General features: G+C 47.1%; 2 protein-coding genes across 2 annotated transcripts in view; one reads left to right on the top strand and one right to left on the bottom strand.

Moving 5' to 3' along the window:
• The window catches only part of LOC121680848 (myosin heavy chain, fast skeletal muscle-like), a 121,908-nt gene that overhangs the window by 17,483 nt on the left and 86,382 nt on the right, over window positions 1–18,043 (top strand). The window lies entirely within an intron of this gene.
• LOC121680525 lies at window positions 407–2,499 on the bottom strand. Its single transcript, XM_042059928.1, has 2 exons — window positions 1,936–2,499; window positions 407–1,039 (listed from the first exon to the last, which is right to left on the bottom strand). The coding sequence occupies exons 1-2, from the start codon at window positions 2,497–2,499 to the stop codon at window positions 494–496; spliced, it is 1,110 nt and encodes a 369-aa protein (XP_041915862.1). The 3' UTR covers window positions 407–493.

The raw sequence follows: 18,043 nt of genomic DNA, 5'->3' as shown, positions 1-18,043 counted from the left end.
ACAGATAGGGCATGAATATCGCTTACGCGTTTAGCCGTAGCCAAAGCCACCAACAAAGCCGTCTTGAGTGAGAGCACTTTAAGGTCCAACTGTTGTAATGGCTCGAAGGGAGGGCGAGACAGAACATCCAAAACCATCGGCAGATCCCATGAAGGGGCCAGTGGTTTAGAAACCGGGCGGAGGCGTCGAGCCCCTTTCATAAATTGACGTATGAGAGGGTGCTGGCCCGCTGTTTTGTCCCCAAAGCCTACATGGCAGGCCGAGATGGCAGCCAGGTAAACTTTGACAGTGGAGAAGGACTTGTTTTTATCCAGTAAGTCTTGCAGAAACGTAAGGATAACGTCCACAGAGCACTGGAAGGCTATCGTCCCTGTTTTAATACACCAGTCATTAAATACACGCCATTTGCTATCATACAACGTCCTAGTTGATGACGCCCTAGCGCTCTGAATGGTCGCTATGACATTGCAGGGCAGTCCTGCAGCTGTCAGATTCAGCCTTTCACGGGCCAGACCCAGAGGGCCAGGCGCTCTGGATGAGGGTGAAATATTTCCCCGTTCGCTTGGGACAGCAGGTCCCTGCGGGGGGGCAGCGGCCACGGTGGGGAGTGGAGTAACGGGATTATTTCTGCTAGCCAGGGTTTCCCTGGCCAGCGCGGGGCTACGAGAATGAGTGAGAGGCTCTGTTCCCGCACCCTGGCGAGCGTTGGAGTGATCAGTTCCAACGGAGGGAAGGCATAGAGCAGGACGTGTGGCCACTGGTGTGCCAAAGCATCTATCCCTAACGGGGCTTTCTGATCGCGCAGGAAGAAAAACATCGGACATTGCGCATTCTCCTCTGAGGCGAATAAGTCCACTTTCGCTCGACCCGTTCGCAACCAGATTTGAGCCACCACATCGCTGTGGAGTTTCCAGTCTCCGTAGCGGGGGTTGCCCCTGGATAATAAATCTGCACCCAAATTCAATACACCGGGGACGTGTGTGGCTTTCAACGACAGGAGCCGTGTGCTGCTCCATAAGATCAGTCTGTGTGCCAACGTGTGCATATGACGAGACATCAGTCCCCCCTGCTTTTTGACATAAGCCACCACAGTGGTGTTGTCTGTTCTGACCAAGACATGATGCCCTCTCAGGATGGGCAGAAAATGTCTGAGTGCGAGCCAAACCGCCATCAGTTCTAGACGGTTTATGTGCAAAGATTGCATGTGTAAGTCCCACACCCCGTTTATCGACCTGCCCTCGTGAGTAGCTCCCCAGCCGCTCAGCGAGGCATCCGTCGTCACTACTTTCCTGTGTAGGACAGCACCCATCGTAGTTCCCTCTGTGAGGAAGAGTGGGCGTTTCCAGGGCCTTAGCGCAGCGCAGCAGGCTGCTGAGATTGCGACAGGGCGATGGCAGTGACGCGAGGGATTCAATCCCAGCGACGTCACCCATCGCTGAACAGCCCTCATGTATAAACGGCCGAGGGGAACGACCACCAAGGCTGACGCCATGAGGCCCAGGAGTCTGAGGCAGACCCTGAATTTCACAGTAGCCCCCCTGCGGAAAAGCGCGAGGCATGTGCGGAACGCTTTGACTCGTTCCGCTGACAGGCGCGCTCTGAATGAGAGTTTAGAGACAGCCCTATGAAGGTGGTGATCTGACGCGGGCGCAGCACGCTTTTCTCCCAATTTATTCTGAAGCCTAGTAACAACAGGTGCTCCGTTAGGAGAGCCGTGTGCTGCTGCGCTTCCTGGTATGAGTGCACGGCCACCAGCCAGTCGTCGATAAAAGTAGCCACACGTAAACCTTTTTCCCAGAGCGGCGCGATAGCCGCTTCGGTGACCTTGACGAAGACTCTGGGGCTGAGCGCAAGGCCAAATGGGAGGGCAAACCACTCGTAGGCCACACCTCGAAAGGCAAACCTGAGGAACTTTCTGTGGGGCGGATAGATCGGGACGTGTAGGAACGCATCGGTCAGATCCACTGAGGTGAACCAATCGCCCGGGCGCACGAAGCACATTAATGCGTCGTTGGTTAGCATCCTGAACCTGTACTTTCTTAAGTATCTGTTCAGTGCACGCAGGTCCAATATCGGGCGCAAGCCCCCCCCCCCTTTCTTTGGGACCAGAAAATACCTCGAGTAAAAACCGTGACGGCTTTGCTCGAAGGGGACTACCCTGATCGCTTGTTTGTTTAACAGGGAAATGATTTCCCCCTGTAGAACACGGGCAGATTCCCCTGTAGCGTGGGATTGTACAATCCCATTGAACGGGGGTGGGGGTGTAGCGAACTGTAGGCGGTAGCCTTTCGCTATAATCTTTATTATCCAGTCTGACTTCACGTGCATCCGCCAGTACTGGATGCGCTCGGTCAGTGGCGAAATGACGCCATCTAGTGGCGCTAACTGGCGCGACCGAGCTGGCGTGGGCTGGAACGCTAGCGTGCTTATGTTGCCCATCACCCCCGGTGGAGCTTTGGCTCCGCCTGGTTGCGTTATTAGGGAGTGATTGCACGCCATTGCCACTGAACATGGCTCGTGACTTTTTGTGAGAGCTTTTTTGTTCATTTGACAATTTTTTGCATTCTTTTGACGGATACGCCCTCGGCCTGGCTGCGCACCGAAACATTTATTTTTGAAGGGGGGCACTGGTGTGTGCTTGTGAGACTCTGTTGGGGCTCGAACTGGCACTCCAGGTCTCTTCTCCGCTTCAGTGGGCTGTGAACTGCGAGCGCCTCTGTGGCCTCTGAACACCTCTTGGGGGGCAGTGAACATGCCTCTTTGAACAGGCCCAGGAACGGGTGAGTCGAGGAGGGGGGAGCGTCTGGCTGGACCCGCCCCCCCTCGCCTGCAAGGCGCGTACTAGGCGCGCTTCTTCTTCCTCGCTCCCTGCGCGGGTGGGGGGTTTTGCTGACCTCCCTGTGTCGCGTTAGGGTTAAAGGGCTTTTTAACCCAGGCACCTTTGAGCTCGGGGGTCTTACCAAGGCTCTGAGTGGCAGTCTGGGTCGGGAGCTGACGTCTCGGTATCCGGTACTGCGGCGGGCGTGCCGCTGCCTCGGAGAACATCTGTCTGGGTGCTTTGGGAGCGGGGGTTTGTGCCTTTCTGGGGAGACACAGCTGCAGCGCTTCACCGTCCCGTTTCTTTTCCTCACACCGCTTTTGCATAGTGGCCACGGCTGGTCCAAAGAGGCCTTTGGGGTCCACGGCACATCTAGCAGCTGGGTCTTCTCCTTGTGGGAGAGGCTGGAGAGGTTGAGCCAGCTCTCTCTCTCTTGAGAGACCATGAGGGCCATAGCCCGTCCCGCCGTTTGCACCGCACACCTGTGTAGCCGTAGGCAGAGGTCTGTGACCACACACATTTCGTCCCACACAGCTGGCTGGTTGGGGGCGGACGAGAAGTCTTCCTCCAGCTCGGCTTGGTAGGCCATGAGCAGAGATGAGGCGTTGAGAGCTCTCACCGCCGACGCCACTGCTTTGTAGCTTTTTTCAGTCACGGCGGACTGGAAATTGTCGGCTTTGGAGGGGAATGCGGGTCCCGAGGGGGTCATCGCAGACTTCTGGGTGGGGTGGAGATGGGAGGCCAGGAGCGGTTCGACAGGGGGCAGATGGGAGAATCCACTGCTTTCCATGTCTGGCCATTCCAGCGCCGCGAGCCCTTGAGCCGGGTTTTTCGCTGAGAATGGGCTGCTCCATGAGCGTGTGGCTTCCTCGAGGCACTCGGGGAAGACGGGCAGTAGTTGTCTGGTGGAGCTTTTAGCCTTCGGGAGCCTCTTTCCCTCGTAGCGAGAGGACACGGTCTCCTTCTGGGCCTCAGGCCAGGGAACGCCGAGCTTTGCAGCTGCTCTCTTGCAGACGTCGTGAAGGCCCACGCTTGCGGCTTCATCAGCCTCAGTGGCGGTGCTATCATTTCTCACGCCGCTCGGGCGAGCAGCCTGAGTGGCTGGGAGGAATAAGTCGTCGCCATCCTCATCCCCCAGGGATAGTAGGTCGACGGAGTCATCCTCTGAGATGAGTTCAGCTTCGCCAGTCGCACCTAGCATCCCCATTGGGCTGTCTTCAGTGTCGGATATAGGCGATAGAGCGTCGAGCTGGTCGCCCCAGCTAGCGCCCAGTTCTCCAGCGCCGGCCGGCTCCTGGGAAAGGGTTGCTGACTCAAGGGGAGGGAGGTCATCCGCTCCTAGCATGGGGTCGTCGTCGGTGAGACTAGCTAGGCGTGCTAGCCTACGTCGGCGAGACCGGAGGGAAAGTCAAAATCTTGTTCCCACACAAACACATCCTAGCCGGGGCTTCGCACTTCCTCGCGGGGAGGGGGGGCACTGGCGTCGACATGTTGTTTCGCTACTGTTTGAGGACAGGCTAGCGGTTGCTACTGTTTGGTGACAGACTAGCTTTGGAGCTACTGTATGGAGACAGACTAGCTTTGGGGTTTGGAGGCTACTGTTTGGAGACAGGCTAGCGTGCTACTGTTTGGCGACAGGCTAACAAGGGAGAGGCTACTGTTTGGCAACAGGCTAGCCAAGTCCAAACCAGTGCTCTTCGAAGATGAAGCAGCGTTAAGGTAGCGTTCGGAGACCGAGTCCTTACCTCGCTCAATGAACAGTTAAGCCACCAAGCCACAGCACCTGTATACGAGAGAGCAAGCCTCTGGGGGCGAGAAGCAATGACGTTGCGCCGTAGAATATAAGGGAGGAGGAAGTACCTCCTCCACGTCGCATACGTCAGTCGTCCAGCCAATGGTGGCTGGCGTAATGAAATAATGGCTTCTGGGGAACTCGCGAGGGGGCGTGTCCCATAGTGAGATACCGAATGAATGCTTGAAAGAGAAACAAAATAGTAAAAATGAGGTGTTGTAATCGCAGGTATCTGTGACCTAACATGGTCAAAACTGCACAAAATTGGAAGTGTAGGATCAATTATGACACCCTCTGAATACACGCCAAGTTTTGTGGAATTCCGTTCATGGGGGGCCATACAATAAATTAATTAATGTTACTGTACACCAACTGGCCTGTAGGTGGCCGGACACAGTTTTCTGTGAATATCTCGAGAACCGTAGGGCCTAGGAGGACCACCTTTTTTTGTATGTTGGTCTTAAGGGGCCATGTCAACCCATCCTATTACCACTCAATTCATGTATAGCGCCACCTAGTTAAAAATTAAAAAGCAAGAAAATAGGTGTTGTAATCAGAATATCTCTGGCTGAGATAGTCAAAACTGCACGAAATTGAAAGTGTAGGATGGATCATTATGACACCCTCTGAATGCATGCCAAGTTTCGCGGACTTTTGTTCATGGGGGGCCATACAATAAATTAATTTATGTGTACACCAACAGAGTTTTGTCCCAATCCCAATGTCCTATTGCAGTGACAGGGACACTGTACTGCAGGAGATGTTTTCCTTTGCATGAATGTTAAATTGAGGTCCTGACTCATCATGGTTGTTAAATTGAGGTCCTGACTCACCATGGTTGTTAAAGATCCCATGGCACTTATCGCAAAGAGTAGGTGGTTCCCTGATTTGCTTTATTTATGTACACATACATAAAGACACACATAAAAATACACACACACACACACTACACATGCACACACACATACATGCACACACACACGACACGCACACAAACACAAAACACAGTGGTACATCTAGTTTTTCTTTTTTCTGTCTTGAATAAAACAACTCATCTCTCATATTAATACCTACTTTTCCTACTTCAATCCTAGCAGTTGCGTTCCTAAACCAACTTAAGCGAAGCTGCGAAGGCACCCATTGAGTTATTAGCTTTCCCTATTATTATGACTGCCGTGCAGCGAAGCCATGTTCACGCTGTCCAGCGTAGCCACTGACATGAGTCTTTTTGGTGTTATAGCTGGTAAGCGTTTGAAACTTCCGCACCAAGTTAAGAAGACTTCTCTTCACTGAGGTGAAGTTTGTGTGGACAGCAAAGATTCTGCAGGAGAACTTCTCCCCGACTGACGGTACTCGAGTTTGCAGTGTTCATTTTCTACCTGAGGATTTTGTGGGACCGAGACGTTTAAAGAAGGGCGCAGTCCCATGTTTGTTCGCCTGGAACAAATTTTCTCTTCCGGCACCCAGGCTCAATGTCTGGCAACGTCGCCCGAGACCTCCGACCCCAGAGTTACTCCCGGTGGACATGTCTGAAGAAGAGGATAATGTTCAGGCTATGGACGTCTGATCACGACTACTGTGTCACTCCTAACACCTTTATGAGCTGACGAGAGAAAACTAAAAACTCAGGAAGAAGGTTGAGGAACTCCAACACCAGCTAGAGTCTCTGCACCGGCGGTCTACTTTTGGAATCCAACGCATCGCCGGATCCGACAAGGATATTCGCTTTTATACAAGGTATGTTTATTATTTTGAGTGCCCCCCTCTCCCTCTGTGTGTTTGTGTGTGTGTGTGTGTGTGTGTGTCAGAGGTGGGAGTAAGTCACACATGTGCAAGTGACAAGCAAGTCTCAAGTCTTAACCTTCAAGTCTCAAGCAAGTCCAAGTCATTTTTTGTGACAGTCAAGTCAAGTCATAGCTTGGGTCAAGCAAGTCAAGTCAAGTCATAGCTAGGGTCAAGCAAGTCAAGTCATAGCCAAATAATTGAAATTCATGATGATTTACCCATGTTTTCATTTTAAAATAAGCTACAATAGGCTAGTTATGAACTGCTGGAGTTTTATTTGTAACAAACAAATAGACATTGCATTCATTCAAGCCACATAGCCTACATCTGAACGGTTTATAGAATAAGATGAAATGTATATGAATAAAAATAAATGTATTTCAAGTAGACCTATTATAAAATAGCCTATTATTGTTTCAATATGCCTCAAATATTAGGTAGCCTAGGCTACATCAAATCATGAAAATATATTTAAACAGTTCGAGTTACACCTGTCCTGACCTGTCACATCTCCAGGGAACCAATAATGTTGAAAAAGTGAACTAATCAATCAATCAAACGCTGCCGCCGACGTCACTGACAAACTTTGACAAGTGCGACAGCGCAATGGGTTTTAGGAGGGTTTAGGACCGTCAATGCTATATCATATTATACATAAGTCTAACATGTGAAATAAGCTACCTTTCTATGCTGATTGCTGGCAGTTAGTAGCCTGTGTTTTCCCATGCTGCCTTGCGCACGATTTGATTCACGCTGCTAAGGCAGCCTGGAGACCATGGAGCAAATTTTCGCCTGAGATAGGGGACCAATCACAGAACAAGGGGGAAAGCAAGACAATGATGAGCTATGCACAGACGCATTTGATAGACATCCGTGGCACCCAATAAACGGATCTGGGCATTTTTTTCAAATACGAGAAAATTAATGTTTGGTTCCCAGACCACGTCTCATTGAGAAGTGGTGGCGCTAGCCAGGCTAGGCAGTTAGCTAGGCCTACTTACTGTTGTTAGCCTACTATAGGGTGACCACCCGTCCCGCGTAGCGTGTGCGCACACAGCATTTAAAGCCATATTCATGCGTCCCGCAAATTGAGACTGTCACGCATAATCAATGCTTGCTCAAAAAAATTTTGGTCGCTCTATATCCTGCAGCCGGTTGCACGTAAGTTCCATCTTAGCTCAGTTCTAACGTAAAAGTTTATGAGCTACTAAAATGTATCGGGTTGCACCAAATTGAATAGTTTCAACGTAACACCAGAGAATCCGTAGACGGGCTCTGGTAACACAAGTTATGACTTAAATTACACCCCCATCTCCCTAGGTGTAAGGTCCGTCGTAGGTAATTTGTTAACATGGTTTTCTCATTTAAATTGTGGGGATGTTAAAGGAGAATTCCGGTGGGATATTGACCTAAAGTGTGTTGAAACATGATACCGAGTGTGAACGTACAGTATGTCTCATAGCCCATCTCGGCTTGTCCCCTGCACTCCAAAATCTGGCGCTAGTTAGCCGATGCTACCAACAGCTTTTTCAATGGTGGTGCTTCGGCATCGGGCTAGCCATGCAAATAAATCACTGTTTTACACCATTTACAAGGCTCAATGTATCTCCACACTTCATTGGTAGACTTCCGAGGGCCCTGACATTTAAAATGAGACATTGAGAACTTTGACAAAGCACTGGTAGTTTACTTACAAGACGATTTATGCAGACAGTATCTTCACGAAGTTTAGCGTTTGCAGCCATCTTGAATTTAGTCACGATAAGTCGAGCGACGAGTAAGAATGAACAGGTATGATAAGGGATCAGATTCCAAAAATAATTCAGTGGAAATGCATGGATTCCAGTTTCTTCCAGTAGCAGCAACTGGAATCCATGCATTTCCACGGAATTATTTTTAGAATCTGATCCCTTATCATACCTGTTCATTCTTACTCGTCGCTCGACTTATCCAAACTTAGACAAGAAAATGTTTCACTTTGCCATTTCACACATTTTAAATATGGCGTTAACTAAAAAGCATAATATATTCAAAGCCAACTCTTAACATGCCTCAAATTTGACGTTAGGTTTCTAACACGACTAACTTCGGATAAAAATCAACGTGGTGGTGGTTATATCGCAATTTGCACACTTAATGCAGACTGCTGTTCATTTCTCCTTTGACTTGTCAGATACATCATCTTTGAAGCCAAACATTATTATGTTTTGGTATAAACGTAGAGCCTTCCATATTTGCAAGTTAGCCTACCTCAGTCTGTCTCATTTGATCTGGCACTTGCTGTTGGTCTGACGCGTCGCGTCACTTGGTACAGTAGGCAACAAAGACAGGTTCGCTCACGTGACGCATGCAACACCACCTAAGCAGATTTTCTAAAATCGTAAAGTTAACTCCTTAATATCTATGAAAAAAGTCAAGTCATTTGTCTCAAGTCTAAGTCAAGTCTCAAGTCATGAATAGCAAGTCAAAGTCAAGTCGAGTCTTTTATACATGTTGATCAAGCAAGTCTCAAGTCTTAAAAAAATGTGACTCGAGTCAAGTCATGTGACTCGAGTCCCCCATGTCTGGTGTGTGTGTGTGTGTGTTGAATTGCCATGCCCCTTTTCAAGTTTTTAGGCCCAATGACTGCGACAGCTTTGCAGCCTATCCAACAACAACCCTGTCAAATCTCCACAGAAAGTTAATGAATTTCTGTTTATTATCATTGTTTAGGCTATTATAATTATAATAATATAATACATATAACTTATATAATAGTGTAATTATATACTGCAATTACACTTATACATAGCCATATTCTATTGCTCTTCATCCTGCACATACACTTATTCTTAATACTATTATAATGTTAATGTTTCTGCACTACAATGGTACTGTTACCACACTGTACATATCTGTTTATATGGTCCATTCTAAATAACCATATTTATTCAGTTTTTCTGTAATATATTCTGTTAATACACTGCATCTTTATTGTTCTTACTACTTCTATGGGACTGCCATTACATTGATCTGTACATGTTATTTATACATTGTTCATATTACATAGCCATATTTATTCTGCTTTAATAAGGTTACTGCTAATACACTGCACATACTTATATTTTACATTACATTACATTACATTTGGCTGACGCTTTTTAACCAAAGCGACTAACAACATGGTAAACAGTAAGTTTTAGAACAATTCTCACAATTTTAGGACAGTTTAAAAAAACATTAGAGTACAGTAAGAATAAGTGCGTCGGTGAGTGCTGTTTTTAACAGTTACTTGTCAGTTTAAAACGGCTGGTGAGTGCTAGGATCAGTAAGACTTGTTGTAAGTGTTGCTATGAGAGTAGATGTTCTCTAAAGAGCTGGGTCTTCAGGAGTTTTTTGAAAGTGGAAAAGGATGTCCCTGCCCTTGTAGGAACTGGCAGTGTGTTCCACCAACGAGGAACAACAGATGAGAAAAGTTTGGATTGGCTTGAGCGTACCAGTGGTAGAGCTAGACGTCGTTCGTCAGAGGAGCGCAGCGGTCTGGAGGTAGTGTAAGTCTGTATGAGGGCATTCAAGTAGGTGGGAGCAGAGCCGGAGACTACTTTGTAGGCAAGCGTTAGAGACTTGAATTTGATGCGGGCCGCCATAGGTAGCCAGTGTAGCTGGATGAGCAGCGGGGTAACATGTGCCCTTTTGGGTTGGTTGTAGACCAGGCGCGCCGCCGCGTTCTGGATCATCTGAAGTGGTTTCACTGCGCAGGCTGGGAGACCTGTCAGGAGGGCATTGCAGTAGTCGAGTCGTGAGATGACTATTGCCTGAACCAGAAGTTGGGTAGCATCTTGAGTCAAGTAAGTCCTGATTTTCCGTATGTTGTAGAGTGCAAAACGGCATGACCGGGCGACTGAGGCAACATGATCTGAGAAGTTTAGTTGGTTGTCAAGAACAACTCCTAGATTTCTTGCAGTCCTGGTCGGTGAAACAGACAGGGAGTCAAATTTGATGTTGATGTCGTGGTGTATGGTAGGTTTAGCTGGGATGACCAGCAGTTCAGTCTTTGAGAGGTTCAGCTGGAGGTGGTGTGCCTTCATCCATGTAGCTATGTCTGAAAGGCAATCTGAGATCCGTGCTGAAACCAGGGGGTCGTCAGGTGGAAAGGACAGATAGAGCTGTGTGTCGTCTGCATAGCAGTGGTATGAGAAGCCGTGCGAACGGATAATCTGTCCCAAGGAGGTGGTGTAGATAGCAAAGAGGAGGGGGCCCAGCACTGAGCCCTGGGGGACCCCTGTGGTGAGATGGTGAGGTGCGGATAGCTGACCAAGCCATGATACGTTAAACGAGCGTCCTGTGAGGTAGGATTCAAACCAGGAGAGAGCAGAACCGGAGATTCCCATGTCAGCGAGTATAGAGAGAAGGATACAGTGATTAACCGTGTCAAAGGCAGCCGATAAGTCAAGCAGAATGAGTACTGATGACCGAGCGGTCGCCCTGGCTTCTTTTAAGGCTTCTGTTACAGACAGCAGAGCCGTTTCGGTAGAGTGGCCGCTTTTGAACCCAGACTGATTTGGATCCAGAAGGTTGTTCTGTGAAAGGAAGTCAGAGACCTGTTTGGAGACTGCTCGTTCAATGCCTTTGGATAGGAAAGGCAGTAGTGAGACAGGGCGGTAGTTCTCGACTTGAGCAGGGTTGAGAGAAGCTTTCTTAAGTAACGGTGTTACCCGGGCCATTTTGAACGCTGTTGGAAATGTGCCGGAGGTTAGCGAGGCATTGATCACATGTGTGATAGCTGGAGCGATGGTCGGGCTGATGGACTGAAGTAGGCTCGTAGGTATAGGGTCCAGCGAGCATGTGGTAGGACGGCTGCATGTCAGGAGTCTGGACACTTCACTCTCGGAGAGAGGCGTGAATGCTGAAAAAGATGTTCCAGCAGTCCCTAGAGGTTGTAGGAGTGCGGTATCTGAGTCAGATGCGTTGAGTGGGCATGTAGAGAATTGACTGCTGATTGCCGCCACTTTGTTTGTAAAAAATGAGGCGAGGGTATCTGCAGTAAGGCTGGATGGAGGAGGAGGCAGCTGAGGGTTGAGCGATTTGAAGGTTGAGAAGAGTTTTCGAGTGTCTGTAGCGCTGTTGATTTTGTCATGGTAGAAAGCAGTCTTAGCAGCAGTGATGCTGGCTGAGAAGGAGGTCAGGAGTGTCTGGTAGTTTTTGAGGTCGTCAGCTAGTTTGGATTTGTGCCATTTCCTCTCCGCGGCTCTGAGTTTGGTGCGCTGCGATCGGAGGGTATCATTTAGCCATGGATGAGAATGTTTGGATCGAGCTGGCCTTGTGGTAAGAGGGCACAACTCGTCTAGACACGAGGTCAGTGTGGAGCAGAGCGAGTCAGTGGCTTCATTAACCTCCAGAGAGGAGAAGGTGTTGAGTGGAGGTAGACCGGAGGCAACCACAGAGGAGAAGTGCGTTGGAGACAGGTTCCGGATGTTGCGGCGGAACGTGACCATCGGCTGAGGAGCCGGAGGCTGTTCTGACAGGCTGACGTTGAACTGGATGAAGAAGTGGTCAGAAAGATGGAGAGGCGTCACCATGAGGGTGTCTGCGCTGCAGTTCCGAGTGAAGATCAAGTCAAGCTCTTTGCCAGCTTTGTGAGTCGGTGGGCTTTGAACCAGTTCGAGGTCAAAGGAGTGGACCAGGGCCAAAAAGTCCGCTGAGCCTGGGGCATCTAAGTGGATGTTCATATCACCGAGAACAAGAAGCGGACAGTCATGCTCAGGGATGGAGGATAGCAGAGTGTCAAGTTCGTCAATAAAGTTGCCTAGTTGGCCTGGAGGGCGGTAGATGACCAGCACGTAGAGTTTTGCTGGGGCGATCACTGTGATGGCATGGAATTCGAATGAGACATATTTGTTTGAAGGCAGTAGCGGGGTGAATTTCCATTTGTTGGAGATCAGCAGGCCCGTCCCGCCTCCTCGTCCAGATAGGCGAGGGGTGTGGGATAGTGTAAGGTTAGTGGAGAGTGCAGCCGGGGTGACAGTGTTCTCTGGTTTGATCCAAGTCTCAGTGAGAGCAAGGAGTTCCAATGAAAGGTGGTTGGCATAGCCAGCTATGAAGTCGGTTTTGTTGACTGCGGATTGACAGTTCCACAAGCCCATGGAGAAGGAGGTTTCTGTCGGTGAGGACCGTTTAAGTTCCTGGAGGTGAAGGGGATTTCTGCCCCTTTTGACATTTCTGCCCCTTTTGGCATGATGCCGTTTTCTGCAATGGCCGGTGATAACAGATATGGTGGAACGGCACATTTTGCCTTTGTCGGTGCCTGTGCTCGGTGAACTTGCACAGGTAAACTTGCTTGTCTTGACCGTGTCCGTCTTAACCGAGGGTGGCTGAAACGAGGTCTGCCGCTTATGCTGCCGCTTCAGCAGCAGCCACTATTTTCATTCTGCTAGGAATTGCATGCAGCTGTCCTCCTGTCTCACTAATGATGCATCAGCGTAGACCGCCCTCTGACGTTCGCACAGCTTAGATTGTTCAAAAGGGTGTTAATTACTGTCAACTGAAAGTCCGCTCGCTCACACCGACCGAAACTCACAGTTTCAAGTAGCCTCCTCCCTCAGCTGTTCCCAAACGCCCAGAGTCCAATTCTAACAATAATTAATTACAATTAATTTATACTACTCTAAACCACCTTCTGAAAACAACTGTACACTACTGTCTACACTGCACTATATCTTTTGTCTGTCTATGCACCTACTTTGTGTATCACATTGCACTTTTCTGCTTTTTTGCACTTCTGGTTAGACACAAACTACATTTCGTTGTCTCTGTACTTGTACTGCACAATGACAAAGTTGACTCTAATCTAATCTAATCTAACCAAGTGTGTTAAGGTCTTGTTGTTTCATTTTATTTCAGATTTGCATCATACAAATCTTTCCTGGCCTTTTGGAAACTTGTGAAGCCAGCGGCAAACACAAACTTGTCAGTCTCCTCATCCGATGCTGCCTCAGGTATCACCCCACACCGAGCTACAAAACTGCTACTCATCGATGAATTACTATTTCTGATGCATCTTTCTGTGGGCCTGCCTCTGAAGGATCTGGCCAATTGTTTTTCGATTCACCGGACCACCGTCAGTAGGATTATTACATAATGGACTCACTTTTTGTATCAACTGCTGGGTTCCATTCGCCTGTGGATACCACCAGAGGTTGTCAAAGCACACCTCCCACCACAATTTGCTGCATTTCCTGACACACAACTGATCCTGGACTGCACAGAGATATTTTGTCAGACCCCTTCCTCTCTCGTTCTGCATAGCGAGGTTTATTCTTAAATATCATATAAATATATTTATATTCGTATAAATATCATACTACCTTCAAAGCTATGATTGGCATCGCACCCCATGGCCCCATCACCTTTGTTTCCCTGCTGTATGCAGGCTCAATGAGTGACAGGGACATTTTCAAATTGTCTGGAATAACCAAATGCCTCACACTAGAAATGGCCATTATGGTGGACAAAGGCTTTCTAGTGGACAACCTTGTCCCTGGAAAAGTTTACCGACCTGCTTTCCTGGTAAAGAACACCCAGATGACCAAAGAGGATGTCCAGTGCACTAAGTCCATTGCCCGTCTCAGAGTCCACATTGAAAGGTGCATTAGGAGGGTCAAGGAGAACAAACTGTTTGAAAAGGTTATACTTCTGTCCATGTGGGTCTATTGACCAGCTGTTTTCAGTTGCTTGCCTCTTGGTAAATTACCAGTATGGTCCCCTTGTCAAGGCATGGGCAACCCAACCGTGATAAGTCCCTATTCAATTGTACAGTACTGTTTTGTAACCTGTGATTTACCTTTCATTAAATTATCATTTATTTACTTGGTATTTATTTACTTTTATTGCCTCTTATACAGTGGCTGGACCTCAAATACATCACACATTTTTAGAGAGTTGCATTTGTAAATGAGCTAAACACCCAACAGTAACATAAAGGCACCATCTATAGGTTTGTAGTGAAAACTAGGCACCTTGTATAGGTTTGTAATGACAACTATATACATTACATAAACAAAGGCACCTTGTATAGGTTTGTAGTGACAATTACATAAGTGTTCTTTGCTTTAGAGTATTCCTTTATAGGCCTACCAAGTGGCTCCAATGCCAGACCTCTTTTCATGACCAATGTTTGGGCCACACCCCTGAACAGTCTTTCAGCGAGATGTTCTGCTGATGTCTTCTTCCCACGGACATGACAAACCTCCCTAAAGTGAGAAAATGTTTCTCATCTTTCTGACCCGATGCCACTCCACAGACATACTCTGGTCCTTGTTTCCACTTCTATTCCCCTTGCCATTTCCCAGTTGGTTTTGTAGAGATTGCAGATGCAGTTGCTGGTGGAGACTGCACACAAACTGGGGGCACAGCAAGGAGGCGGAGCTGAGTGTAGGTCGCCGTCTGAAAAAGGAGAGCCACAGTATAGTTGCAAAAAGTGGACAAAGTGCCTTGCCAGCAGCACATGAGTACACCAGCTCATACAACTGCACCGAGGAGGAGTCTCCGAGGACAATCTAGGGAAAAAAACAGAAGAAAAAGTTACTACGCATAACAAACCATAATCCTAACCAGTGCAGTATAATGTAATGTGAACTATATCCTACTCTCAAGTTGTGAGATTTCTCCTTTTCCTCAGCACATACTGTAGGTCACACCCTGACTCTCCCTGAACCTGGCACTTGTTTGACACTGAGTTAGGAATAACATCACATTGATTATCATTTAAGTGACACATCAAGATCGTTCAGGAACAATTACATGGTACAATCATTCAAAAGTGACTAGATTGGCTCCAACAGGCTGTTAAAGTATAGCCACTTAACGTTACAGCAACGCACATATTCATGGGTTTCATCAGGTCCCTTTCCTCAAGTGTATAAAATCAAGCACCTTAATTATCAATGCAGACTGCACGGTGCTTGATTAATACACCTGTGGAAAGGGACCTGATGAAACCATGGAAGTATATATAACTGGAGAGAGTGACTAAGTCCCGCCCTCCATACAAATGAATGGTGGAGGCTAGGCTAGTAAATCCGGCCAATTCATAGTCAACGCCATATTGAACACTGGGGTTCGGATCCAGCGCCAGTCGGATCTGACCATGCGCCAAGTTCCAAAGCTGGAAATGACACATGGACCAACATCTGATTTTTATTGGATATTCTGTAAAAAGAGAGTCGTCCTCCAGTAAGAGGGTGGCGATAATGCACATACATTGCTTGCCACGTAACAAGAAGAAGAAAAAGTTGCTCGGGAATGCGCATGGAGTCCAAGTGGAGTCGCCCTGAAGCGCAACATAATTTCATTGGATAACAGCGGTTCTAACGAAGAGCAGTCTGCCTACCGTCCTCCTGCTGCAAATGCATTTGAACATGATGTGAAATAGCATAGAAACTATTCAGTTTTTAGTGCCGTGTGTAGCGCATTTTTACAGTCTATGAGTTTGTTAGTTTGTTTTTAGTTTTTTTTAAATTTTATTGTTTGCCATCTCATAGCGGGTGCTCTAAACGTATTCTAGCCAGAGCCCGCAATAGCCACCCTGTTTCGAAAATGGAAGATAACGCACAGAACGGCCAGCCTGAGCGGACAATTACGTCCCCAACTCATCTAAAATGTGGTGTCTGGAAATACTTTGGGTTGTACACCGCAGATGGTTAAGTAATCCTTACAGAGAATGTAGTCTGCGGACTCTGCAAAAAACAGTTTACTTAGGCCTATACATCCACAACATCCAATTTTCGTGCTGACCTGTCGAGTTACCATCCAAATGAGGCAGCGGAGTCAGAGGCACAGACGGCCAGAGCATCGCCAGGCGTCCATGTATGATTGCACACTTTCCGTAAATCCTCAAATTATGTCCGGGGTCTACTATTTACTTAGGCTGGTATGTTTGGGGCAGGATTGTATGTGAGGCAGAGCTTTATTTCTTACATTGTGCGTTTTATTGTGAGACGTGTGTTTTGTTTGGAGCGGCATACCAGGCCATCAAAAGCAGACGATTTTCGGTTTGGTTTGGGATTTAATTTACTTTAGGACTGTTTTATTATATATCTAAATGTTGAGACTGATAGGCACTTAAATATAGGGGGTATTTGACCGCTCACTGTGAGGTTTCATGTAGTTGAAAAAGTGTTGGAATTTCCAGCTGTTTATTGCAAGACAAGGCAGCCGCTTTCACTTATTCATTGAATGTGCGCTGTGCTGTAATGGAAACCTTATTGTGTAGCCTAAGTTGAGTTATTTTTTAATTATGCATGGTGTAGGCCTACTTGTTATTAAATTTGTAGGCTGGAATGCCTCGCGGCAACAATTGTGTTTAAATGTAGTAGCATAGGCTTACTGCTTCAGCCTCTGGCTAGCTCAAAAGGGGGCTGCTATGATGGGTTGAGAGTGTTGGAGACCCATGGTGTAGGCTATAACGAGACAATTAAAGGCTTTATGCCGCTGTTGTGTAATTTATTGTCTTTAATCATATTTAGGCTATTTTTGTTCAGGACAAACAACAACAAAACGAGATCAATACAATTCTCTTTATTCGTCATCGTGCATAACCATAATATACATGTCTTCTCATAAGCTCAACGCACTAAATAATGTTTGGCTGTAGCCGCCGGATAGGTACCCGCCCACCAACATGTACGCGCATGGGAACTCGTGCCCAACACGGATTTTCGTGCATGGAGCTGGTTCCAAATGATCCATGCAGTGCCATATTTGAAAATGGCGTATGCTAACATGCCAAAGCTAATCTGCACGCTCTTGACCCCCTGGATGAAACCCATGAATAGGCAAAATGGCTTTTTAATACAGACCATAGGTAGCGTTTCTTTTTTTTTTTTTTTAACAGAATAGCGTTACACCTTTTCACTTTTAGTAATTATGATGGGGTCTGATAAAAAAAACATCAATTTCTTTACCCGATTCATAGAGGTAACGTGTATGTATACATCCATTTGATACGCTAACGTTATTCCAAGCGAGAAATTAAGTTACGTTAGGATATTGAAAACGGATTGACTTTCAATCGGACTAAAAAGAGAGGTGTAAATGTAAACAAACGTCACTACTCTAATCAGGTGAGACATGGCCAACGCTAGAGGAAAATATGTAATTCCCCATAGATTTAGTTATCCGAGGTAACTTAACATCAAGCTACTGCTAGCCCGCCCTAGTTTTAGTCAGCGGTAGTCTGCCAACTCTGCTGTCACCGTGAATACATGATGACACAGTAAACAAAAAAAACGTACCTTCATAGTTGTCATGAATTGTGAGATGAGTAGATGAAAAGGACATCGTAATCCGGAGCAAGTCACTGATGGTAAACTTAGGTAGATCTTGCAGGCTTCTCGTATAAAACAACGCAATATTCATGGGCGACTGGAATCTTTAGGAATGAGGCGAACGGAAGTGGCCTAGCACTACTATTTTAATCATTTCCATATTTAATTTTAGAACACTACTTTACTTCCACATTTAATTTTAGAACACACTAATTTTAGAACGCTGGCAACAGCGGATGGCACAGTGAATTGTGTTCACAGACAATGTTTTCTAGAAATATTCCTGAGCCCATTTTGTGATTTCCAATACAGAAGCATGCCTGTATTTGATGCAGTACCGTCTAA

Source organism: Alosa sapidissima, chromosome 13, assembly GCF_018492685.1.
Source record: "Alosa sapidissima isolate fAloSap1 chromosome 13, fAloSap1.pri, whole genome shotgun sequence".
Lineage (NCBI taxonomy): Eukaryota > Metazoa > Chordata > Actinopteri > Clupeiformes > Clupeidae > Alosa > Alosa sapidissima.
The sequence above is the reverse complement of the archived record's forward strand: the minus strand, read 5'-3'. Positions and strand labels throughout refer to the sequence as shown.